This window comes from Talpa europaea (genome assembly GCF_964194135.1).
Source record: "Talpa europaea genome assembly, chromosome: X".
NCBI lineage: Eukaryota > Metazoa > Chordata > Mammalia > Eulipotyphla > Talpidae > Talpa > Talpa europaea.
In genome coordinates this window covers 17,784,284-17,811,465 of record NC_140081.1, presented here as the reverse complement: position 1 = coordinate 17,811,465, position 27,182 = coordinate 17,784,284, and the positions used below count along the sequence as shown (strand labels likewise).

Below are 27,182 nucleotides of genomic sequence, written 5' to 3'. Positions count from 1 at the left end.
TGGTGAATCCTCTCACTCTCCCACACATCTGGCCTGTACCCTGGTTCTTGTATAAATAAATAAATCTTTTTTAAAAAAAAAAAAAGCCAAAGAGATGAGCAGTATTTAGAATTGCAGCACTCCTCATGAAAAATTATATGTCATGGGGTACCTGAACTCCATCATCTTAGAAAAAATGTTTATGATCCTATTTCAATAGGGAAGAATGGCTCAGAGACAAATGATTTGTTGGTGTTTTTCTTGAATACACAAAAGGTCTTCCAGCCAGTGACTCCTGCCTCCCTGGATATGTGTCTTTACTACAAATTTTATATTAAATCATGAATCGTGCTATATTGGGAGCTACTGGGGGGGGGGTGTCATATGGCACCAGTCTTGCCATGCACACCGATCCACTGCAGTAGTGAGAGACAAAACCTGGCCAAGCAGGAGGAGGCAGTGGGCCACCCCACAGGCCAGGACATGCCCCTGATAACATCAGTGAAATGTGCTACTGAACATGCTAAATATCACTGATTCAAACCTTCCCCCACTTGACATTTGAACCACTGGGCAGTTTTGTGCTGCTTTATCGATTTGGCCTGTGGTGTGTGTACTGGTAAACTCAAACCCTTTTCAGTAATACTTAGAAGACAGCAAAGTATATAGACTACTAGGTAAAAGGTGGTTTGGGGAAGAAAAATGCTTAGAAACATGGGGCATGGGGTGAGGGAACCCTTTGGAAGAGAACATTGACGAAGAAAATGCTAAATGGGAGAAAGAAAAGTACCAGAGGGATGAGAGTAACAGAAGAAAGGTGAGAGAAGCTGAAGACCTGCTTCAGATCCAGGGCCACAAAGCTCCTGCCATCTACCAGTAAGGTCACCAGAGTAAATGGCTGCAGCATGGCGGGGTGACTGGGAGGTGGCAATGCAAAGTGACACTTCATTTGAGGTGCCACACCAATGCTCCCCTTGGTCATCAAGCACATGCATTCAAAAACTATATGAAACTTCTAAAACAGGCTGCCTGTGCCTCAATTGATGTATTTATACTTTCTTATGTTTATAATTAGATCCATTATGTAAGATGTCAGTAAACAGCATGCCTTTATGGCAGGCAAGAACAGCCTTTCTCTGTCTTAAACTTCAACAAGCCTATTTCCCATTCACTAATAGCACCCTGAAATTCTATCTCTAGTGCTGTACTGAGGGGCTAGTGAGCCGACTGCTTATCAAGGAACCCTGAGCCATAAGAAGGAAGGCCACGCAACAGACAATTTTTAAAAAAGAGAAATGTAGACTGCTCCTCTCATTTGCTTATCTATAACAAATATTGCACATCAGTTATATGATTAGTTAGCAAAGAGAGAAAAATGAAGAAGGACAGGCCCAGAGAGGCAGCGATTTATAAGAGAAAGAGACAAGGAAGGAAGAAAACATACAGAGAGAGAGGAAAAAACCATGAAACTCAGAGACTGATATAAACAAAGTAGCTCAAAGACAAGAATAAGTGAGAAATCTGTTTCCATCAATTCCACCCTGTGTTGTTTTAAGATAAAGCTGTTAAAGATTTACTATTATGTTGATATTCTCAACTGAAGAACTGCCTGGACAAATGACACCTTCGTGTTTTCCTGGATGAAATAAAATTGAAGGCTGATTCTAGACTTGTCATTAGTTAGTGGCCTCTCTTCCCAGCTAATTATTCCTTCTCTCACAGCTTTTAGTCTATTTTTCCTCTGGCTACTTTAAATTTTTCTTTTTATCTTCAGGTCTCAGCATATATTTATGTATCGTAATAATCTTGGCTGGGGCTCATAGTGCTTCTCGCATATGTGGCTTGATACCTGCCATGCATTTGCAGAAACTTAGTACACTATCTTTCCTTTCCTTCTAGGACTCCAGTTACAAATATGTTGGACTTTCTTACTTTGTCCCATATTTCTCTCAGATTTCCCCCTGTATTTCCTAAATCTTTGTCTCTCTGTGCTTTAATATGATTGTTTACTTCTGATCAATCTCTCTTCTATTTCACTAACTCATCTTCAGCTATGCCTAATCTGATGTAAACTCAGCAACTGAGTCTTTAATACAGTTCTAGAAATTTCATTTTAAAATTTCCAGGACTTTTTAGCTAAGATTACTTGTCTTGTCATTGAATTCCTTGGACTTGTTAATTATGGCTATTTCAGAGTCTGCTAATCAGATTTTGTATGGGCTGTTTCGAATATCACTTGCTTCTGCTGGATTTAGTCATGTCACTTTTTGTATGTCTGATTATCAAGGGGTTAAGTCTCAGCACTATGAAGCTATCCGCAGCCACTGCAGCACGAGTTTGATCCCCGGCCAGGGAGCAACCCACATGGCACAGCAGACCTTTCCTGTCTCACCTGCTGCTCCCCTCAGCACTGTGTTTCAGTCAATCTGCCTGCTCTTTTCCCTACTCTGTCTCTGGTGAGTCCTCTCACCTGCCACCTCTGGCCTACACCCAACTTCTTGTATGCATAAATAAATAGATAAAATAAATCTTAAAAAAAGTCTAGGGTTTTATTCCTCCCAACCCTCAGCAGTCACTGATGCCAACTTGTGCCTTCCTATCTTCATGAACCTATGAAATTGCTGCTTGGCCTCTGAAACACTCCTTTCAGAATCTATGGACATCTCTAGGAAATTAGCAACACCAAATACAGGCTTACACCTCTGGGCTCTCCTCTGGGCCCTCCTGGATCCTGCTCCTATAATTCCTTGTGGCTTTAGTAGCCTTCCAGTCAGAGGATTTTTTTTTGGAGGGTTGGAGTCCAGTATTTCTAGCTGTTCTCAGCAGATATGTGGATTTGAAATAACTAATCCCACCACTGTGGGAAGCTAAACACCCCCTTACTACCCACTTTGCTCCAAGCTTCACAGTGTTTCAAGTCTATACTGCTGGGCCTGGCTTTCCTGACCAACCCCTGTCCAAATTAGAACATAAGCGTTTGGGTTGGGGAGATTTATATTTAGACTGTGGCTTTGCCCCTATAGCTACATGACATTGGACAAGTTATATACCTTTTGCATAATTTATTTCTAAAACAAGGCTAGTAAAATGCTACACAAGGGTGCTGAGATGAAATACTACAGATAAAATATTTAGCACAAACCCTAGTGCATAGTAACAAAAGTTATTACTGACTGAGCACTATTATCACTGCTAGTTCTACTATAACTAATAAATGGGAAGTCATCAGGTGCTTGAATCTAATCAGATTCCTCACTCTTTGGTGAAATATGTGTACACATTTTCACCTTCATAGTCTGCTCACACTGTCCCTCGATTCTGCCTTTTCTTAATGTAATCCAACACACTCTCAAAGTCTCCTCAAAGAGAGCTCAGCCTCCCCCAGAGATATGCCAAAAATTCAAATTCCATACTGGCATACGATTGCCATTTCTATTCAATTTAGCAGCACATAATTTAGCAACTATTATCAAATTTTGTATTAGTCTCTTGAAAACTAGATTATAAAGCAGTTACCAAAACAGCCAATAATTAGTATCCTTTATAACACCAAGCATAGCACCAAACAATTGAGAGGTTTTTCAAACATACACATGGTTTCAATGTAGAAAAAAGTTCTTATATATCATAGGTATAGTTTGAATTAATACTCCAAAGCATAGAGAATGGGGAAGGGATACAGAGGAACACAGAAGAAAAGGATATGAATAAATAAGTACATCACAGGAAAAAAGTTTGGTAAAATATTTACTGAAATCCTTCACTGTAGGCAAAACTTTAACTAGCCTAGTTGTATTATATTAAAATGACAACTCAAATAAAAAAATAAATTAAATAACAACTCAAAGTCCAAAGTTGCATTTTTTACAATTCAAAATTTAACAGGAACTTTCTAGAAGGACCTTAAGTACATCCTTTCTTTTACAAGGGAAAAAATTAAAAAAGGAAAACCCCAACTTGTTCAAGAAGTTGGCTAAAATCGATCTGTGACAGACTACTTTGCTATGGATAAGTCATTACAATTAAAATATTATATTTTACTTATATTCAAAATAAGATGCTTGTGAGAATGAGAACAAAATAGTTAAGAGACGTGCTTTTGTGTCACAGGCCCTTTGGCTGCAATTCTTTGACATTTTTTGAGTCTTTTTAAATCACAAATACAGGGGATATACTAAAAGCTTTCTTAACACACAATGACATTAGTTATGTTAATTTTCTACAAAGAATATTTCCAAAGAATTCATGCTACTCTTACCAGTACCTTTTCAGTATATTTTCTGCTTGAATATTACTTTCTTCTAATCACTACTAAATTAACTATGTCACTAAAGTAAGTGTACAGTGAAAATAACTCATACTGTAAATCATCCATCTCTGACAATTTCTGCCTTGATTTTATCCCTCACTCCCCACCCGGTATTTTGACACAAAAAAGATATGCTTTGATTTGTGACAAAATGATGCCTTGTAGCTATTGTAGATTTAGAACAAAATTTTCTTTTTAGCAAGTGACAGTATCATTCAGTGCTCAATTGTAATATGCTAGGAGTGATGCTAAAATATACCCAAGGTGTTCACATTTAATGAGATGTGATACCTAACAGAGGAATGTTTGGAATGTTGAGTTTTGGAACTCCTGCTGAAATATACAAATTTGTAGCAGGTGCTAAGGTTCTGAGATTTAATTTTCATAACCTCAGAAGAATCGATTCAGATTCCTTTATGGGAGGAATATCTATACAAGGACTTTACAGAGAGATGACTGTGACCATTCGTAATTTTCACTTTTGAGGGGAGGAGTAGGTGAGATCACATTCAGGTATCAGAAACTGCAGGGATTATGAAATGGTTCTGGTAACATTGATTCATTTTTATAACACAAATCATCCAGAAAGGGAGAGAGTTAATTCAATATGTGAATATATAGCTGGAAAGAGTGAATATGTACAACTAATTTCCTGGAAGACTCATCTCTCATCCCATCAGATTAAAGGAAACCCAGCTGCATGCTTTTTTAGCCAGAAATTTTAGGTGACAGCATTTGCGAATGGAGCAAGGCCTCGCATTTGACCTTCATGCATGCCAGCTTACCCATAGCATTGTAGAGCGGTTCTCCGGTCAGCTTGTCCCAGACTACCGTGGTTTCCCTCTGGTTACTAACACCAATAGCTTTAAAGGAAAAGTTAAACAGACAGGAGTAGAGAATTAAACAAGTAGAAAACTATTTCAGAATAGTTCTCACAGTTTTTTTTTTTTTTTTTTTTTACAGGCATAGCTAAACACAACAATTTAAAAAAAACATTTGGAATGTTTGTAGTGTTTATTTTCTTTGCATGACCCTGGAAAAATTGAACACCCAATGTCAAGTGTTTCATTTTATTTCTACAGATTTATTCCCACTTCACTACCAGCACATGATGAAATGGACCCAGGTAAACATCCAAATGAAAACCTCCCAGATTGCCTTATAAAAAGAGAATGCAGTGACTTGACAAATTTATAGTACCCAATTTATTATTACGAGGCCATTCACCTTACTCCTTTATTTACTGACTGCTACAAGAAATTCCCCTGTGCATGTGTCTGCATTTTAAGAAAAAGGCCGCAGGGCCTCCCTGGTGGTGCAAGGGCTTAAGACCCAACCTATGAAGCTATCTACAGCTATCCACTGCAGCACGAGTTAATCCCCAGCTAGGGAGCTACCCACATGGTGTAGCAGACCTCTCCTGTCTCACCCGCTGCTCTCCTCAGCAGTGTATTTCCATCGATCTGCCTGTTCTGTTCCCCAATCTGTCTCTGGTGAATCCTCTCACCCCCCACCCCCCACCTCCAGCCTGTACTCCAGTTCTTATATGCATAAATAAATAAATCTTAAAAAGAAAAAAAGGCCACAGATAAAAAAGCCCTCAAGCTGGGCAACCTCATCCTGTGTGGTTAGTTGGACATGCAGTTTTATTCCTATATTTTAATAATCTGTTACAAGACACACAAGTTTGGGTCGGGTGTAAATACAACATGTAATGGTATTTACATTATAGTGACCTACATACAACTCAAGGGCTATAGTTACAGTAAATTACTCTCAGTAATATACTAATCGATACCATCTTATTCCATTCAGCATGGTTCTGCTGACTCAGAGTTCCTGAATTGGTTGTGTGTTAGAATCAACTGCAGAATTTGAAAAAAAAAATTAAAATGCTCAGGGCTGGCTGAAATATTCCAATTTAACTGCCTTATGGTGGAATCTGAGCATTTGGTATTTAAGTGATTGTAATATGCAGCCCGGATTGAATACACTGCTGGACTGAGCTCTTCCAGAATTTAAGAATAGGACATGCCTTCAAGGTTATAGCATCAATGACAAATGTTGGGCTCATATCTCTAGAATTGTAACAGGGCATTGTAACAGGGTGGTCCCCAGGAAAGGGGGCGGTTCCCTGTTACAGAATCACCTGTCATGTGACCTTTTGAACAGCTTGTCTAGTGACAAGACATTTACTATCTCTCTCCAAGCAGACAAACCTCTATTGAACAGCTTCAATATTTAAAAAAAAAATCCTTTTCCTGATAGCTTCTACCTACAGATCTTAGCTATATTCTTTGGAGATATTTAGAACAAGATTGGTTCGTTTTCCACATATCAGTCTTTCACAATTTGAAACAAGTATTTTGTCCTTTAAGTCTTTGCTTCCCGTCTGTTAAATAATTCCATTACCTACAGCTGCCCTCCCTATGGCATGGTTTACAGTCCTTTCACCCTCTCTACTGGGAAAATGTAACTACCTGTATTATTCAAATCATACACCCCAAATACAACACAATAGGAGTGCTCTGGTTAACACAGAGTTAAGGGGAACCAGCACTTTGCTTGTAAATAGTCATGCAATGCAGATTGACTTACTCTAACACCTTTCCTAGAGGTACAAAGATGAGAGATTGGACTCCAGGGGAATTCAGAGGCATTGGGTGAAAGGAGATTTGGAGATGTCATTTTAATAACAGAAGACAAAAATGTTGGGGGGAATAAGAAGGAAGAGAAAGGAGAGCTCAGGGGGCGGGGGCTGGGATCCAATGGGAGCTGACCCTGATCCTTGTAGTGGCAGGAGTGGGTGTGGGTTAATGCCCGGCTGGGAGGAAGTGCCTCAGGCAGGGCGGTTGGCTGTGGCTTCCCTCCGGCTAGAGGGAAAGGGATTAGAGAGCCAGCATTTAAATTCAAGAACAGGAAGTTGAAGAATGAGGCCCCAGTGCCTCAACTTTCTCTGTGAAGTAGCGCAAGGCTTATCTGCTGAAATGGAGCCAGCAAAAGTAGGATTGTGAATATGGGGCACTGTTCCACAGAGCTCAGAACCCCAGACTGCTGGGGTGCAAATTCCAATTTCTCTGCTTCCTAGCAGTGGGACCCTGGGTCTTAGTTTTCTTATTTTTAAAATGGAGATAATAATGTTTCCACCTTAAAGGATTACAGAGAGGTGGCCCTGGGCTAATGCATATTCAAACAGTGCCTGGCAGAGGAAAAGCCTCAATTAATATTACTGCTGCCATGTCCTCATTACTGTTGAGGAGCGAGCAGAATAGTAACCGTCGCAGAGAATGAGACCAAGTTTTGCAGGACACATAAGGAATTTGCCAGCAGCACCGTGGGCACAACAGAGATTCAGCCCCAGATGCTAAGATAGAGTACTGTAAACACACTACTTTGTGACCATGCTCAGTGTGGGCTCACTCTTACTTTGTGGCCCACAACATCTATTCCTCCCCACGGCATCCATTTTCCATGAACAAGCTGGCTGTTCCCCTACCCGCAGCCCTCAGTCACTGTAACGCTACCTTTCTTCTTATTATTATTATTAGCAATTTTTTTTTTTTACAGAGTTTGCTTTCTTTTCTCAGACATGCACTACCTTCTTTATTGGCTCATTGAAACTTGTATTCAGAATGGAATCTAGAGCTCTTCAGATCTGATTCTTTGACCCCAGGTCCCTCCCTGACCACTCCCTATTTCCTCTCCTAATTCCATTCCTTCTCCAAGTACAGTCACTTATCTCCTTATCAAGAGTTCAGTGAAATAGTTTCTTGGGATTCTCTTCCAGCCACAAATGCCTTCATGACTGGTTTCCCCCAGGGCTCACAGCTCTTATGCAGTGCTTGAACTTTTTTTGATGTTCTAACTTCTTGTCATTTCCCCCCTAACATCCTCTATGGTTTTTGAAGAGAACTTTTCTGACTGCTAATCCCAGCACATGAGTCTTTCTTAATAGGCCCTCATTTTCATGCCCTCTTTCTCATAATAACAGATGAGGTTTCTCCACCCTAGTTCATTGAAACTATTGAGGAGCATAGGAAAGTCACATGTATGTATTTACCAGCCTTATAGTCTTTTAGTTGTAGATACTGTAACCACTGGCATAGATAAAACTCAATGTATTACTCTTCTCTCTAGCCGGTTTGTATTTCACCTACATATACTTTCTCAGGAGGTATTTTTCCTATATGGTCACTAGTAAAATTAACTAGTTAAATGCTACATTCAAAACCTGGTTACATTTTGGTTAAAATTGACTGTGAAAATTTATAATCACAGTTAAGAAAACATACTGGGGGGGGGGAACCTTGGAAATGCTCCAGGGTATTACTAATTGCTGCCTTGAAGGATTTATGGATGACATGAATCCTTCTTTGAAAATAAAACCATAATTTATAATTGGAGCATTTTTTAAAAAGATTTATTTACTTATGCATGCATACAAGAACTGGTGTACATGCCAGAAGTGTGGGTGGTGAGAGGATTCACCAGAGACAGAGTGGGGAGCAGAACAGGCAGACTGACTGAAATACACTGCTGAGGGGAGCAGCGGGCGAGTCAGGAGAGGTCTGCCGCGCCATGTGAGTGGCTTCCTGGCTGGGGATTGAACTGGTGCTGCAGTGACTGTGGATAGCTTCATAGGTTGTGTCTTAACCCCTTGTGCCACCGGGAGGCCCTGGTACATGTTTTTGAGAAAATACACATAGCAAATAATAAAAGCCCCAGAAGGCTGTGAGGCTACTAGAAGTGCTGTGTGAAAAGAGGTTTAAAGTTTTTAAGAAAATGGTCTCTGAAATACGTGTGCTTGAGGTAACATAACAATTGTAACATGTGGCTGCTGCTGGGGAGTTATTTCCAAGAATGGGGTGTCTTTCTGGGGCCCCTCAGAGCAGGAATCTGAGAGGTGACAGGAATGGGTGTGGATGTGTTGGACAGGGAAAGGCAGTGGAGGAACGGGTGTGGGGTTTTGCTTTTCTAGAATAGTGAAATACTTTTGCTACATGCTCTCAGCTTTGTAACAGTTTATGTTGTGCTTTGTTTGTATCACTTGAGAGAGGATGAATAAGAGTATCTGGTGTTGTAATTTGTGATACTTTGTAGTTTCTTTAGTCCAGTGGCTAATAAACAGAGCTGCCCTAACTCTGTGTCTCCCGCAAAAGCAGCAGCAGTGTGTGGTGATGTGTGTGGTGTTCAGCTGGAGAGTGGGCTTTCCTTATGGAGGCGTTGCTCCTAGGGACCCAGAATCAACAAACTTTCTGACAGATGAGGACAGCTAGAACCAATAAAATTGGAATTTACCAAAAGAGATACAAGGAGCTATGATGAATTTTGTTAATGATGATCAGGAAAGTCGATGAAGGAATTGGTACTTTCCTTGCCATACTGGAACTAAAAACTGGAGCAACTTGTGAGGTTCCTATCAGTGTTCAGGAAAAAGAACACTGGGCTAGCAGATGGGAACCATGCTGTAATGCTCTCCAACCCTAAATGGCTACACACCTGTGCTAAGTCCCTTTCCCTCATTTGCAACTAGGTCTAGATGACAGAAGATCCTTTAAGCAAGCAAGCAAAGGTTGGCCCTTGGCAGTGCCAACTCAATAAAGTTACCTGGTGTGGGGGGAAATAGCATTACTGGCTTGCTATGGAGGGGCTTGTGGAAAGTTCTCTTCCTTGGCCATAGGCTGGTAGTCGTGGAGAAGGAAGGGTTGGGTCACTGACTCAGGTTTGGGTTTCCCAATAGCCGCCAGACACAGAGGAGCGCAGAGAAGAGGGCTGAATGTTCAGGACCCTAACACACCAGCTAGGCCAAGAAGAAGGCCCATCACATGGACAAGTCATGTGTCCTCTTTACATATACCATAAAAACAAAGACAAAAAGGACTGGCACGTGACTTGGTACAGAAGACCAACACATGGCAGCCTACCTTATTTGTAAGGGGGGCGGGGTAGAATGATATCAAAACCACAGCCAATCCCAGGAATCTACATCCTGAACATAGCTTCCAGCCACCTAGATTATTTACGTCTTTGGTAATGGATCTTTTGACAAGTGTGTGGCAGTGAAGGCCTCTTAGGTGTGTATGCTGTTTAGACTGAAAGTTTGTAAGAACAGTTCAAAGAGACAACTAACAATCACTTTGACACACAACTCATCTAAAACATGGTCAATGCAACTCTAAAAGAAGTTTGAACATTTGCACTTAGCTGCAGGGATAAAAGGAGTGTAGGATATTTAAAAACCGTTAGCAAAATATCAAATCATACATGGCAGCTGATTTCTTTTAAAAAATCTACAATGACAGAAATAACAATATTATTGCTATGACTTTCCAATAATTTGTGACTACTGGATTAACATCTGCTTCCCCCATTGATTGTAAGCTTCATGACTCTATTTGATTGTATCCCTAGCACATGAGCACATAGTAGGCGCTTTATGAGCATGCTGAATGAATGGTTTGATTGTGTTTAAACTTCTTAAAAATGAGTGTTTAGACTTCTTATACAAATAGGGAAAGGCCTGAAAAAAAAAAAAAAAACAACAACCAAGTTTCCACTCAGGAGTATTAATAACTCTCCTATCTAGAACCACTAATAGCCCTTGAATGATGAACTTGGAAAATTTTAAATATAAAAACGTGGTAATTATCATATTGCATTTTTGCTCTTTACACTAGTATATCAATCTTAGATGTCAGGGTTTATTTTTTCCCGTATATGAGTGACACAAAACCGACCTTAGATAGTCTATTGAAACTATGAGGAATTAACAGAAACATCTATAAGACTCTAACAAACAATTCAGGGAGATTTTACAACTGTTGATTCCAAGTAAGCCCTCCACTGCTCCTTCTTCTAGTCTCTCTTCAGTAAAAAACATCCCCATCTATCTAGGAGCTCCAGCAAAACCACAACCATTGTTTCGAACCCAACTCTTCCCCACTCTCTACTACCTTCCATCCCACCCATTAGCAAGCCCTGGTCCTTTATCCTCACCTCTACCCCTCCCCTACCACTGTCAGTCAAGTCATCATCTCCTCTCTCAGAGGAGACAGCCACCACCACACTGGTGCTGGTGTCCACACTTACTCCTAGTCACAAATTTGTTTTTAAACTGCAAATTCAGATACTACCACCTGCTGCTGCCTTGCTTAAAAGCTTCTCGTGGCTCCCTGTGACACTAAGAACACCCCCAAAGTTCTAACTATGGCTGCCAAGGGCCTGTTCACTCTCCTGATTCCAGTCCTATTGAAACCCCTCACTCAAGCACCCTCAACCCTCAGCTGATTTTACTCTACATTTGGCCTGCTGGCCTTCTTTCCATCCAGGAATGTGCCAAGGGTATTCCCACCACAGGACCTTTGCCGTCAGTTTTGAGGCAAGTGAATGCATTAATGACGATGACTAAGATAATCACACCACGGAGTAAAACAGTCTATGAAAAATACCTTTTATGTTGGAAATATCAATATTGAGCTGTCCAAGTTTCTCACAAGTTTTCTCTATACACTCATAGACAGACTGCAGAATTTCCTTAGGATCTTGTTCCACCCATCTTTGAACAAAAGAATGCATTTGGTTAGTCCATAAGAAAGCAATACAAATATCATTTATTTCTCTAGAAATGTACACTTATGAAAGTGTGGCTGGCACATAAAGAAAATTATATAGGCAAATCAAAGCACATCTAATAATCTAAAGAGAGGATTTGAAGAAAAGTCTAGTTCCCTTATATTTTTATTATTCTTTATACAGGAATTAATCATTTGAAAGGAAGCAAGGAATATAAAGTCATGAATAACAAGCATTCTAACTATTTTTAAATATTTTTTTTTCAAATCCAGTATCAAATTAGTTCCCAAATTCTTTTATCATGTAGGTTTCATGGATTTTGATAAAATGCATGTTTCACTAGGTATTTCTAACTAAATTTATTTAGCAAAAGGAATTTTGAAAAGTCAAGTAAGCATACTAATCTCTTTTGCATTTCCCAACAAAATACTTCGTTAGAATTTAGAGGAAAAATTTAAATTTGTTCAAACAACTATTTCATGTAGATGAGTGATTGGTACAAGTTTTTCAGATCCAATCCCAATGCAATTTTGGTAAGATACCAGGCTTCAGACGGATAAAAAGGCTCACAAAAAATGACAAGGAAGAGAAACTGAGGATAAATAAATGGCAGTAAGAGGAAATCCCAAAGTTGGAATGACATAAGCCAAAAGAAAACTACCCTGGGACATTGAAGTTGCAAAGGAATTCCAAATGCATTTCCTCTCTGCCTTCTTCAGGTCTGCCTTGCTAAACATTCCCCTTTTCTGAGCTTGGAGTTCTGTCTCTGAATGATCTTTTTCTAAAAAACTAATCTCCTTCAACATATTTCTCAATTTCATCCCTCCAAGACACTGGTATCTTCTCTTCAAATTGCACTGAGATCAGGTCTGTGGACAATCATTTAAATGCCGGTAACACATCAATAGTTTCATTATAAAACAAAAGATTTCTCTAAAACATAGGAGAACATTTTTCATGGAAAGAAAACAATACAACTTGGTAAGAACCATTTTTGCTTTCTTAAATTGAAATAAACTTTACAATGAAATGAACAGATCTAAAGCTCATAATTTATATTTATATATATATATACACACACACACATACATACACACACACACCCAGCTAAGCAACATCTCAGTCAAGATATAGAGTATTTTCTCATTCCAGAAAGTTGTTTCATGCCTCTTTCACATAAGTCACATACTCCACAGAGCATCCACTTTTCTGGTTTTTATCATCCTAGATTAGTTTAGTCTATTTTTGAATTCAAGATAGAGCCATGCAAGAGTATGTACTCTTCTGCCTCCAGCTCTTTTCACTTTCCATTCTATCAATGAGATTCATCCATATTGTGGTGTGAATCAGTTCACTTTTTAAAAATTGCTTAATAGTATTTGATTGTCATCCTTTCTACTGATGACAGACATTTGGGTTGTTTCCAGTTTGGGATGCTATGAATAAAGCTGCTATAAAAACTCATGTATAAATCTTTTTATAGACATATGCTTCTTTCATTTCTCTTATATAAATTCCTAAGTGTAGAATACTCTAGATGTATGGTTCATTTATAAGGAATTAACAGTTTTTCAAAGTGGTTGCAATTATCAACATTAAATTTTAAAGGCTGTACTTAATATTTATTCATAATTACTACATGTGACACTTATTCCCAAACAGGATGATAGATCTGCAAATGCTTTAAAAAAAAAAAAACACACAAAATATGTCTTTATTTAAGGGAAAAAAAACCTTACAGTTAAATCAGGAATGTAGCAGTTTGGATGACTTCAAAGTCAAGGTAAAATTTCTGATATTTAATACTCCCTTGTGTTATCTCTTTATCATCCCTTCTTTTCTATCATTGAATTCTTAAGCCATTGACTCCCCATATAGTTTAGCTTGTTACCAGGTCACTGCTATCCCTTGACCCTTCTCTGGAAGGTATTTGGTTAAGTTTACCTCACAAAATCATAGGGCAGGTAGAGTGAGTTAAGACTAATAAACATGATGTATCTATATATATTAAAGATTTACCTACCCTTCTTTTGGAAACTCTTGTTTTATTTCTACTTGATGATGACTAAGTAGTTCGGCTGTTTTTGAATTGAAAACCTGAAAAATACATTACAATATTCGGATGAAAAAGCAGGTCAAAAGCACAGATGTTTAAAGTTATGCAGCAACTGCTTAACACTGATTTTAAAAAAGTATGTGATATGCCACACAAGATGTTCTACTTTCCCTTCAGAGAGAATCATAAAAGTTCTAAGGTAGCTTCAGAAATAATAACTTCTCTTTAGATAAATAGAAATCTACTAAACATAAAGCTCAAAAGGAATTTCATTTTGTTAAGAAAAATGGTTCCAGATATAGAAAAGTTAATACATTAACTAACCAACAGAATGAGCTGTTTTTAGAGAATAGAAAAACCAAGAATTAAATAAAGGTGATAAAATGTGGCTAGTGATGGCATAAGATTCCCCTCTACATCCATCGTGAATGCGGAGACTGAAAGTCTCTGTTGCCCATGCTGGGAAGCTTACTATGCAAGTTTTTGGAAGGGAAGTGCAATAAGGCAGCTATATCTTACAAGAGGTAAACAAAGGCAGAGCAGCAGTAGAAGTGTGTATTGGCATGCAGCTGAGTATTCTTTGTGGCACATTTGTACTTTGCTGACCCTTAATATAAAACATGAAAATCAATGGATGAAAGTAACCGAAGTACTGTGCAATCCTTTACAATTTTAACACTACAGTCATTCATTGCTTAATTCCATGCATGGACTATCCTGATAATTTACAACTTAGCATTAGGGTATCTCCAGGACATCTGTTCCATGTGTCCTGTTTTTTTTTTTTTAAGATTTATTTTGATTTATGCACAAGAACTGGGATGTAGGCCAGAGGTGTGGGGCTGGGGTGGGGTGAGAGGATTCACCAGAGACACAGTCGGGAGTAGAACAGGCAGATCTACTGAAATACACTGCTGAGGGGATCAGGGGGCAAGACAGGAGAGGTCTGCTGTGCCATGTGGGCCAGCTCCCAGTGGCTGGCGACAGCCTGATAACACTGAGACTTTAGCCCCTGTGCCACCAGGGAGGCCCCCTATTTGTCCCGTTTTATTTGGTCAATTATCTCTAGGGTTTAGAATAGTGCTTGGCACAGAGTTGATGCTCAATAAATACTTGCTGAATTTCTAAAAACAAAACAAAACAAAACAAAAACTAAGGAGCATCTGGAACTTATTAGGAGAAAGATTATCAAATAAAATGAATTATGCATTGGAAAAATTCCAGTAGGAAAGCATGCTTGTATTATTTTTATTCTTATTACTGCTGCTTCTTTGGTCTACTCTAAAATCCCCAAAGGGTTCTGGGTGAAGAAACAAGGTGGATCTTCTGGTTAAATTCCTAAAGACTTCAATAGCAGCTTAAGGGCAGAGGGGAGTGTGAGTCCTCTTCTACCACCTCCTAGGTTTCACTAGACTAATTTCAGGACCTGCATGCTAAAAAAAATGGGTTTATAGGCCTTTGGAATAGGCATAGAAAGGGGAAGGATTTTGGTAAATTTTATCTGCCATATCAAACCATGACACCACCTGGCCACACAGCATTTGGACGCGACAGGAAGACCCTGGACCTCTCTTCTCTGAATCAGAGGAGAAGGTAAGAGTCACCTTTTGCTGTTTAGAGTTTGACCCTACGCCCACCCTCCCAAGTTTGTGTAACTCATTTTAGATTTAATATTTTTAGAATCTGCAACTTCCTTAGCGCAGCTGTCCAGTAGAAGTATAATGCATGCCTCATAAATAATTTTCAATTTCCTGATAAAAACAGTAAAAAGAAACAGGTGAAGTTAATTTAAATTACACAATTCAAACCAACCAATCTACGAATTGTTAGCCAATATATGATCAACAAAATAAATGAGCTTTTATACTTGATAGTACTAGGTCTTTGACATCTGCAATATACTTTGTACTTGTGGTCTACCTCATTTCAGACTATCCACATTTGAAGAAACCAATAACCACAGGTGGCTAGTGGCTATTGTACTGACAGTGAAGTTCTGGAATCCTGCTTTTCTCATTTTTCTAGGCTCATGTGAAGAATGGTAATGAAGTCTCCTGTCTATCCACTTGCTGACAAGAGGACAAAAAAGGCTAAGGTTGATGTTTCCATAATCTCTTACGGCTGGAGAGTAACTAACTCCATATGTGAACATGTTGCCGAGGAGTAAGAAAGCTAGTTTGTTCTTTTCAAGTAGATTTCAAAGGCCATCGTCAAAGAAAGATGGCAGTGGCGATATCGTTTGCTTTATAAAAGCTCTGACATGGTTGTTTAAAAAAAAAAAAAAACATTAGATAGCAAGCGATTAAACATCTCCGCATTACAGGTGCTCCTCATCTGTTTCTCTTTTCAAGTTTGAATTGCACCAAACTGAAGTCAGTTAAACCTTCCAAGTCACAACAGCACAGAACAGATGATTCTGTTTTGAAAAAATTAAGTGAAAATAATATTCTAAGACACAATGAGTGAATGGGAGCTAGAAGAGATTCCAGAGATCTCTGGGCTAGAGGCGCTCTCTGCCTCTCCGAGACCCTTTGGAAGCTGGGAAGGAGGGACAGACAGCCCTGCTGAGTCTCTGGACCACACTCTACCTTAGATTGCACATTTTGTTGATGTCAACTTCCAAATCGAAACTCTTGAGAAAAGAGCTTAACAATGGAGTTCCAAGGACAACACAAACTGAACCCCATGATCCCAATGCAATACTCTCATATTTCCAAAGCGAGTCCCAAGAGATTAGGTAAGATGTGCACACAGGGCTCAATACTAGGTTCCCTGAATGCTGATTCGGCACTGCTCTGGTACAAAATCATGCCAATTATGATTCTTCTCACATCCATTAAGGGGTAACAAATATAGGGCCTCCCTAGTGGTACAAGGGGTTAAGACACAGCCTATGGAGCTGTCTGCAGCCACTGCAGCACGAGTTTGATCCCCAGCCAGGAAGCTACCCACATGGTGCAGCAGACCTCTCCTGACTCACCTGCTGCTCTCCTCAGCAGTGTATTTCAGTCCATCCACCTGTTCTGTCTCTGGTGAATCCTCTCAGCCCCCACACCTCTGGCCTGTACCCCAGCTCTTTTTTTTTTTTTAAAGATTTATTTATTTATACAAGCACTGGGGTACAGGTCAGAGGCATGGGAGGGTGAAAGAATTCACCAGAGACAGAATGGGTAGCAGAACAGACAGACAGACCAAAGACAGTGCTGAGGGGAGCAGCAGGTGAGGCAGGAGAGGTCTGCCACACCATGCGGGCATCTCCCAGGCCAGCCGGGAATCCAACCCACGCTGCAGAGGCTGCGGACAGCTCCACAGCAGAGGAGGCCCTACCCCAGTTCTTATATGCATAATAAATCTTTTCAAAAAAAGGGTGGGGGTAACAAATACAAAGAAGTTTCATAACACTGGTTTGCCAGTATTTTGAACATGAGAAAAGAGACCTAACCTTGATTTTTGGGGATCAGAGAAAGCCCCTTAGAATAAGCAACTACTAGACTAAGTCTCAAGGTAGTGGAGAAGGCAGAAGGGAGTCCCGTGGGACAGGAAGTTGGGGAGGCTCGGCTGATGCAGGACAGCAGCAGGGATGCATCTGCTATGATCCAGGTGAGACACCTGGAGGGCTCAGCTGGAGAGGCAGTGAGGGTTGAAGGGAATGAAGCACCTGTGCCAGTGATATTTAAGTCAGGAGACATAAGCAACTAGACTTGTCAAGTGCTTGGATGGGGAGAGGAAAAAGGAGCACCCCAGGACAACAGGTTACAGGGTAGGGTAGGAGGTGTTTGCAAGACAAAGGACAGGTGGGAGCCGAGAGTGGTGGTGAGGAGCTGGCCTATTTCATTTTAGATAATGTGTTTGAGATGTCACTTAGGCACTTCAGTGGAGACACCCAGCAATCAGTTGCTATATTTTAGGTGGTAAGCTTAAAGAGATTCATTAAGGGCACAAACTTGGAACTGGTAGATAAATAAGTCTTGGAGAGCTAATGCACAGCATAGTGATTATTGTCAACAATACGGTATTATAAGTTGCTAAGAGACTAGCACTTAATTGTTTCCACCACAAAAAAAAAGAAATGATAATTATGTGACTTGATAAGAGTTGCTAGAAACGGGCTAGGGTGGCAATCATGTTACAATATATAAATGTAGCAATTCAATACTTTGTGCCTCTTAAATGTGTACAATGTTACATGTCAATTATAAACAATGTTATATGTCAATTATATTTCAATAAAAAAGGAGAACTGTTTTCAGAAAGCTATGTGAGCCAGAAAGGCAGATGAGAACTTCACACCTGGTGAAGAGAGAGGCAAAGAGCATAGAGAGGTCTGGGAAGTATACAGATCTGTGGGTGGGGGATCAAGCCCCAGCCTTGCCCATGTTAGTGTTTTGGCTTTTAAGTTTTCTGAGGCTCAACTTTTTCATCTGTAGAAAGACTAAAGAAAATAATTTATGGAACATATTTTGAACAGGGCAAACACAGTATGCAGCCAAAAGATGTCGCTGCTACTGTTGTGGCTGCTACTGCTACTATTTTCATTATTGATACTAGAATTATTACCATTTCTAGAGTATAGAATCCACTAGTTCTATATTCATCTCTGAATCCAAGTTTTGTCTCAATTCTAGATTTTGTTTTGAGGGGAAAGCAATTAAATATTGAAGTAACAAGGAAAATTAATGTAGGAAACAAATTTTACACATCACAGGCAGAGCATATACCAAAGATGGTACCATGAGCTACTGCTGCTGCTTCTGTTTCTTCTTTTTCATGAGTTCTTCTTCCTCCTCCTCTTCTTCTCTTCATTTATTACCATCATCATCATCGTCATCATCATCATCATCATCATCACTACTCCCCTACTACATTATCATCATCATCATGATCATCATCACTACTCCCCTACTACTGCAGCTACCTCTAAATGGTAGAATTAATAGTCACCAACTCTATAACTCTATGCTTAAATCATGACTCAGTTCCCGAATCAGTAGGGGGAGAGTTAGAAACTGAGGAATCAAGGAAAATTATTTTCATAAAAGATTGTTTAAAAAGAACTTTCTGGAACAACACATGCATTCTGTCTGAGGAGGAGAGTGGTGGAGAGATGAAATGCTCTCCGTACTAAGGAACAGTCCTTTGCCTTACTCATCTTATGATGAATTTAGTCATGCAACCAGAAACATGCACATTCATTTCCCTCCCATGTGATTCCCCAGTAGCCGACTCTTTCATGCCACATTCAACTTAACTGTGTGATGAAACATTTTTCAGGAATGTACACTCCCTCGCTAGAACACTGATACTATATAAGTTTGAAAGGCCTAAAATAAAAATACTAGGTGGAGGGAGGGATGGAGGGAGGGGAGGGATTGGGGTCAAAATGGGGGGGTTGAAATTGTATGGGGAATATAAAAATAAAATTTATTATAAAAAAATACTAGCTATAAATATGTTACATTGCAGCCCCCACTGGCATAATGGTATCCTCCAACGACTCATAGAAGTAAAGGGAACAGAGCAAACGGCATTCTAATTTTCATACAAATGAATTGTATTCAGCTGCATATACATACGTTTAATACAGCTCTAGTTGCCGAATTCCATTTTTTCCAAGACCCCACAAATTTTACCTCTAGTCTTTAATCCAAGAGTTCTAGGCAATAACCTGAACCCCAGATGCCCCTCTCTGCTGTTGTCTATTTATGAAATGAGTCCCAGCTACATGTCAGATGCTGGGTTAGATTTGGAGGAAGAAAAGACACTCTTCTGCCCCTCAAGGAGCCCGACATGGAAAGCTCTGAACACTGAACTCTTGTGAGAGGCAAGAGAGGGCAGTAGCCCTCTGACGAGAATGTGCTCTTGACATTTATGCAATATGATGGTCAAGGAAAGAAACAAACTTCGTGGGAGAAAACCCACAAAATAGCACAACTGCAGTTATCACAAGAGTGGCCTCATTCCAGCCATGAGCTAAATGAGTTTTACCAAATTTACCATTCATTAGTCCTTGATCCTTAATGGGTGCTTAGCAAATGGGTGCTTAGTAAATATGTGTGGAGTAAATAAACGAGAGAAAGCGGAAATCTGTCCCTAAGCTTTATGAGAGCTCTAAGTATGATGAGACAACTGGGGCCGAAGTCAGGTTTCCTGCCAAGATAAACAGGGAACTACAATCCTAACCATTCTTCATTGGAGCTGGCTATTGGAACAAAATGGTTACACAACCATTATCCACAATGACTACACCTGAGCCCTGCCCAGGACCCACTGGAACTGAGTCACAAGACGGTCAAAACCAGTGTATTTATTCGCAGGCAACAGTTTCTGCATATTGCAAGGTCAATGTCTAAGTATGTCTTTTTTTTTAGAAAAAAATTATTTTATTTATACAAGAGCCGGGGTACAGTCCACATGCGCAGGATGGTGAGAGGATTCACCAGAGACAGAGTGGGGAGCAGAGCAGGCAGACTGACTGAAACACACTGCTGAGGGGAATGGCAGGCGAGACAGGAGAGGTCTGCTGTGCCATGTGGGTTGCTGCGAGGCCGGGGAGGATCGACCGGCACTGCAGAGGCTGTGGATAGCCTCACAGCGCTGCGCTCAACCGCCTGCACCACCAGGGAGGCCCTAACTATGGCTTTTTGGGGAGGAAATTCATGTGTGACCATCATCAGTCCTGACGCTTGAGTGCTAGGTGGGTAGGAGGCCTTCCGCAGCCTCTCACTTTTCCTTCACAGCGCTCCAGGCAGTGGGGGAGCTAAGGCTGGAGTCAGGACAGCTTTCTGAGCACAACACACTCCTTCCTGAACCCTTGTTCCACCAGTTACTCTGTGACTTTGAATACAATCCTCAGCACAGACTAATCACCTATGGGAAGGAGCTTACCACCACTATCTACCTCGTAGTTGGGACAATTATTGAACGAGATAATTCTGAAGTCCGGGCCTCCCCGGTGGAGCAGCGGTTGAGCGCTGGGTTGCGAAGCTGCCCGCGGCCTCTGCGGCGCCGCTTCGATCCCCGGCTGCTCCCCGGCCACCGGAGGAGGGTCCCACATGGCGCGCAGACCTCTCCTGCCGCCCACTGCTCCCCTCAGCAGTGTACTTCGGTCCTTCTGCCTGCTCTGTTCCCCGCTCTGGCTCTGGTGAATTCTCTCACCCTCCTGCGCTTCTGACTGTACCCAGTGCGTATATAGGCAAACAAACAAACAAACAAATAAATAAAAACATGCCTCTATAAAAAAAATTCTTAAAAAAAAAAAAGATAATTCTGATGTCCTCAGCACAGAACCTAGCACATTTCAAGTCACAGCACATCCCAAGTCTGTTTTCTTTACATTTTTAATTTAGTGGGGGGGAAAAGAAGTTACCACACCAAAGAAGGAAGTTGACTGAGCTAAAACTTCTGTCTTATAAAGAAACGCCCCTCCTTAAAACCTGTTATACTAATGCTCTTTCCAAGAAGTTCCTCTCTGCAATCTGAGTAAGGTGTGCCAACCCCAGTTCACTTTCCTATCAGAAAAGTGGGAAATTTTTCTTTAGTACAAAGCATATGCCTAGGGTCCCAAGATAAATTCCTTGACAACTGGAAGAAGAAACGAACATGTTCTAAAAGCATAGGCCTACTACAAATTAGGTCATCAAACATACCACAGTCAGAAAGTTTTCAGATCTTTGGGACAAAGTGGAAAAGATGACCAGAACTAGAACTCTGTTGACCTTTACATTAAAGAGAAATAAAAATTTATTCAATAGTCACATATGAAGTACTCCCTTTAACCAAAACATGTCCATTTGCTGTGTTGCTTACAAGATTTCAAGAAATACACATATGGACAAGATTTAAAAAGAGGGCCTCACTGGTGGCGCAAGGGGTTAAGCACCACACTATGAAGTAATCCGCAGCCTCTGCAGCACGAAAGTTCGATCCCCAGCCGGCCAGGGAGCAACCCACATGGTGAAGCAGACCTCTCCTGTCTCGCCCGCTGCTCCCCTCAGCAGTGTATTTCAGTCAGTCTGCCTGTTCTGCTCCCCACTCTGTCTCTGCTGAATCCTCTCACTCCCCTGCATCTCTGGCCTGTACACCAGTTCTTGTATGCATAAATAAATCTTTAAAAAAAGCTTTAGAAAGAGGTCCCTGCTCTTAAATACAGCTGACATAAATTTATATTATAATGTAGAAGGTGACAAGAGCTATTAATAGAAGTACAAGAAAGTGCAATAGGAAAGGGGAGACATTGTCCAGGGCTTTGAGGAAGAATCTACTAAGAGAGGGTAATTGAGCCACTATTTGGAGGTAATGTAGAATTTCAAGAAGCAGACATCTGCAGAAGACACTGCACTTGAATGAAAGGACATGAGTAAAGAAATCTAGTGTCCCTTATGGGAGAAAGCTAATATTGCTAGCAGAGAAAAGGGAAAAAACAGGCGTGTGAAAGTTGAATTAGATATGCAAATTTAATGAATGAGGTCAGGGAATTATTTAAATACATTTAACATTAAAAGCTTCCTATGACAGTTTTAATCCACTGTCTTTTTTCCTGAGAAGGTAAGCAATTATTTTTGAGTCATAACTATAACACGGAACAATATGACTGGCACAGGTCCTGGGAATCACCTTGTGATTGAAGCACTTGTTCAGCAAATCTATTATTTGCATTTTGCAGGGAGTGGTTTAGCAACCTCTTTCCTTACAACCAAAATGAAATAACTTGTTTAACCATTACCAAGTTTTTCTCTACTTTCCAGTCTTTTATCTGCCTTTGAAGCATCCACTCATAAGTTTCTCAAGGAGCAGAAAAACTTTGTTGATCAACTTTTGTACATCATTCCATATTGTAGGGTGGGAATCTTCTGAATTTGTACCTCAGTTTATTTATTTATTGAGAACACATCATACCGAGCCTAGTAAACAGTATCCGACTTTTGAAGGCTCATGTTGGACAAATGAATATGACAATATGAAGCTGATTAATTCCTTCCCCATCAATGCAGAAAGATGCCTCTTGGGCAGCAGAATCTGAGGAATCAGGAACAACCTGCAGTAAATAAAGATTGCTGCACTATATGGACAGCGACCATGAAAAGTCAAAGGAAGACAAGCATAGAGAGGCTGGCTCTAAAAAGGAAACCTACCAAGTTAGGAAATATTTTACCCACTTTCATAAAGGGCAAAAGCTGTATAAACTTGAGGACAATTGATATGTTTGGTTTGGCCCCTACAAAGCTTTAGGAAGGAGCTGTCAACATTTAAGAATACAAAGATTTCACTGAAAACTGGATGACCAGCTTTTCTTAAAGAATTTGAAGATCTGGCAACACTGGGCTTGTGTTCCTGGTTGGCAGCTACAGGCGGTCCCCTTGGCTTGAGTCTGTTCTTCAGGCTGCCCTTCTGCCTCTACCAGACTGGCCAGACAGGCATTTGTGTGGGCAATTCTTGAATATGACTCAAAAAATCAACCCACAGTTAACAGACATCTTAATGATCTTTCTTACTTTAGGAATATGTAATTTTGACTTTGCATTTTACATATTCACTAAATCCAGTTAGGTAGACTTTCTTACTTATGATTCAGGATTACTTTATATAAACATTTATATGCATATAAGACAAAGTGAAACCTGCTCTGGGTGATCAAGAGATAAACAATGCCAGAGATGGTGGAACTCTCTTGGCAGCTCAAACCAGGATAAGTCATTAAATAAAATTCAAACCAAAACTGAAAGGTTTCAACTTTAGACAAGAGAGGCAAGTGTTAAAAGGAAGGCACAAATGAAGGTTTTAGGCAAGTGATCAGCTAAGAAGAACTTTGAAATATATATGTGTGTATATATATATCATATATAATGTATACATAGAGTATACATATTATACATCTACATGATGCATGTTAAAGGTTACTTGAGCTAAAGTGAAGAAGGAGCTAAATAATCGTGAAATATTTACAACAACTTGTCAGGTTAGTCAAATGTGCAATGAAAGCATGGGGTCTTTATGGACAACTGTTTATTTAAATTGCTTTTTAAAATTTAAATTACTTTCAAATCCCTTTACTGAACTCAGCGCTAGATGGCTTGAAAAACTAGTTTCCTGACTGCACAGATTAATTAGCGGAGAGTGACTTAAATAGCACCGGTCCTTGTAAAACTCTGTTGTCATTTTGATACATGGCAAATAAGAGAGAAATAGAATTTCCCTGTCGCTGTATGCTATGCAGCGAAGAGAAGGCGATCATCTATTTGTAATGGGAAAAGTATCAGAACAGAAATTGGGGAGTCTTGAAAATTAAATAGATTCTGGTAAAAGCACTGTAGTGTGACTTTTTCCTTCAATGTGTTCCGCCACCCCTTCTTCCCTTTAGCATTCTACCTTGTGCAATTTCTGGGGAAGAGGATGACAACGCATCATCACGCTGATACTTTTATTCGTTCTACTGCTCCAGAGGACGCTGTATTAGGCTATCACAGCCGTGACACAGCTTCCTCCCATCCAAGGACGTCCTGCTCCCCGCGGGCCAAATGCTCCAGGGGAAGACCGCAGTAGCGGTCAGCGTGGCCACCTGTCCCTGGCCGCAGGCGGGCCGCTCTGCACGGATGCTCGGCGTGTCCTAGCTCTCTTTGGGGGAGGAGTCCCCGTATTAGTAGGTGACCCGGCTCCACCACCAAGGCCGGGGCTGCACAGCTCGGCCGGCCGCGGGGGTCGCGAGAGGCCGAGGTCCTCCAGGCCCGGGCGGGGTAGCTCCAGCGTGGAAGGTCCCGCTCCGGGGGCCTTGGCCTGCTTCCCTTGCCTGGCGGCTGGGACCCGGAGCCTCGGGAGGCGCGGGATGGGGACACGGCGCCCAGCCCCGGCGTCCCCAGGCTCCCGCCCCAGCTCGGCGCCTCCTGCAATGTCACCCGGGCTCACCAAAAAGCGCGTCGAGCTGGTGCCTTGGTCCACTGCCCCCACCAAGGGCCCCAAAACTGCTTTCTTCGCGGCTGCCATGAAACCAGCTTCGGGTCGAGCGGCGGTCGCGGCCCGTTTCCCGGGTGACGGCGGCGGGAGGGGACCGGCGGGCGGCAAGTCTGCAGGGCAGGGCGGTAGACGCTCGGCCCGCGCCGCCCGCGGCCCCTTTACCCGCGCGGAGCCTTCTCACCCCGCCCCTCCAGTGCGGCCCCGCCCCCGCGCGCGTTTCCCGAGCCCGGGGGGGCGTGGCGGGGGGGGCGCTGTCCTTCGGGCCGGCCAATCGGCGCCGTCGGAGAGAGGCCGAACGTTCCGACCAACGCAGGGCGTTCCGACGTCACGGAGGCGGGGCCTGGGCGCGGCGGGGGCGGTGGCCCGCGCCGCCGGTCACGTGGGGGCCGGGCCCGCAGGGCCGGGGGCGGAGGGGGGCGCGGCGCGCAGGCCGGCGGTGCCCTGGCTCTGAGCTCGCGGAAAGGGCGCCGCTCCGCCCGCGGCGCGGGGCCCCCTCCCGAAGACGGGGCGAAAGCGCCACTGCTTGCTCCTCCCGCGGACTGTTGAGAGCGCGGCGTGAGTGTCTCCGAGGACCCGACGGGCTGGAGCGATCGCTCCCCGCCCCTCGCTCGGGGTAGTAATAGTTCCCCGGACTGGGACGCCCCCGGGTGCGGCGGGCCCCGGAGCCTGGAGAGGCTTTCTCCTTCGTCGGGCTGTCAGGGGCGGGCAACGCGGACGTTCTTTCGATTTAGCATTGAAAGGAAACGCTCAAAACCAGCCTCTCTCGATTGACCCCGGGGCAGAAGGCGCCTGGCACCTTTTTGTCCTGAAGTGCCCTTGCGCCCCGCTCGACCTCACTGGTGTCCCTCACGCCATTTCTTCTCTCCGGGTTCACTGCTGCTCGGCAAAGGGAGCGCAAAGAGGCTCTCATTTGACCTTGAACTTACCTTGCCAGGATCCTTTTAGGTCCTACGTTGCTGAGGCTGGCAAACCTTGGACCCAGACTCACCGAGAACTAGTTTACAAAACGACCTTGGTTGTGTGTGCGTGTGCATTTACTTATAAAATGTAGTTACATATGTAAATACACTTAGATGTTTACATACATTGAAAGATGTTTCCAAAACAATATCCTTTCATGCTATATGCACTCTGTATTTTCTTTTACTCTATTGCATATAAGTTTTTAAAAAGGCTGGTTGAAAAGCACTAAATTGACTTTGTAAACCATGTTCCCTCAATTTCAGAAACTGCACTATTCCTACTCTCCTTCCGCCCCTTTCTGCAATTTCTCAGTGTTGTGCCCCACCCCCCATACTCTACCCCACCTCACTTGTTCATCTCTGTTTACTCTGTTTATAATTTTACCACATTTGCCCGGGAAGGAGATGTCCCCATATTCTGTCTAGAAATGGATCCTGATATTCTAGATGAGGCCTGCTTATGGAGAGACCGTGCACTTGATAAATGGCTTGATTTAAGACAGCAGTGCAGACGAGTGGGTATTCCTGATTTTCCAGAAAGACGAAAAGACACATACAGACATACCAGCAAAAGTCAAGGAATTAGGCTAACTTGCCTGTAAACAGCCTCAAAAACATGAATTGAATGATAAAGACAAGGATTTCCCTGAATCTAGAGTGTGGTACAAAGAGTCACCAAACTGCCACATTGATCCATGACAGTCATTGATTGTGTTGCAACTGTCACGCACTTTTGAGTCTCAAATTCCAACTGTTAGGGGGAAGTGATGTCCTGAGTTAATCCCATACAGGCTTTGTGGACTCCACCCCCACTCCAGACTAAAGCCATCAAGACTCTGGGAAAGACAAATCCCATCACCACCAAGGGAGAGTGGCTGGGACCTGAGGGTGGAGTTGGGCAGCCAGGTTGGATATAAAAAACCAAACACGTGGGCCTTGGGCTCTCTCTGGCTCGGGATCGCTTGCCTCCTGGCTTCACCACTCCTGGCTGGCGGCCAGCTCTCAGAGCGCCATTTTGGGATTCCTGATCCGCGGATCGGGTAGGACTCATTTAAAACTTTGTCTCCCGCTTTTCTCCCAGAGCTGTACATTTCCTCATTTCCCCTTCCCTTGTAAATAAACCTTTTATTAACCTTTCACGTGTGCCTGCAGTAGAGCATTGATAAGTCCTTTTAAGCGCGCGGGTGAGGACCCACAGTCAGGCACCCCGTTTTGTATCGGGGTTGCTCTACAACACAACCACAGCAAATTACTTGTTTGCTGATAGTGGGGATCAGGATTCAGACATTTCAGAATAAGGAGGGCTAGATGTGCTTGAGAGATTCTTAAATTCCCACAATTGTCTATTCCACAACCT

At 42.0% G+C, this 27,182-nt stretch overlaps 1 protein-coding gene across 1 annotated transcript in view; it reads right to left on the bottom strand.

Moving 5' to 3' along the window:
• The window catches only part of GK (glycerol kinase), a gene marked incomplete at both ends in the record, with an annotated part of 63,189 nt that extends 38,296 nt beyond the window's left edge, over positions 1–24,893 (bottom strand). Inside the window, 4 exons of the mRNA XM_084258281.1 lie at positions 5,074–5,151; positions 11,737–11,843; positions 13,884–13,957; positions 24,816–24,893. Coding sequence (XP_084114407.1) covers positions 5,074–5,151; positions 11,737–11,843; positions 13,884–13,957; positions 24,816–24,893 — 337 coding nt within the window. The remainder of the gene's footprint in view (positions 1–5,073; positions 5,152–11,736; positions 11,844–13,883; positions 13,958–24,815) is intronic.
• Positions 24,894–27,182: the final 2,289 nt, after the last annotated feature.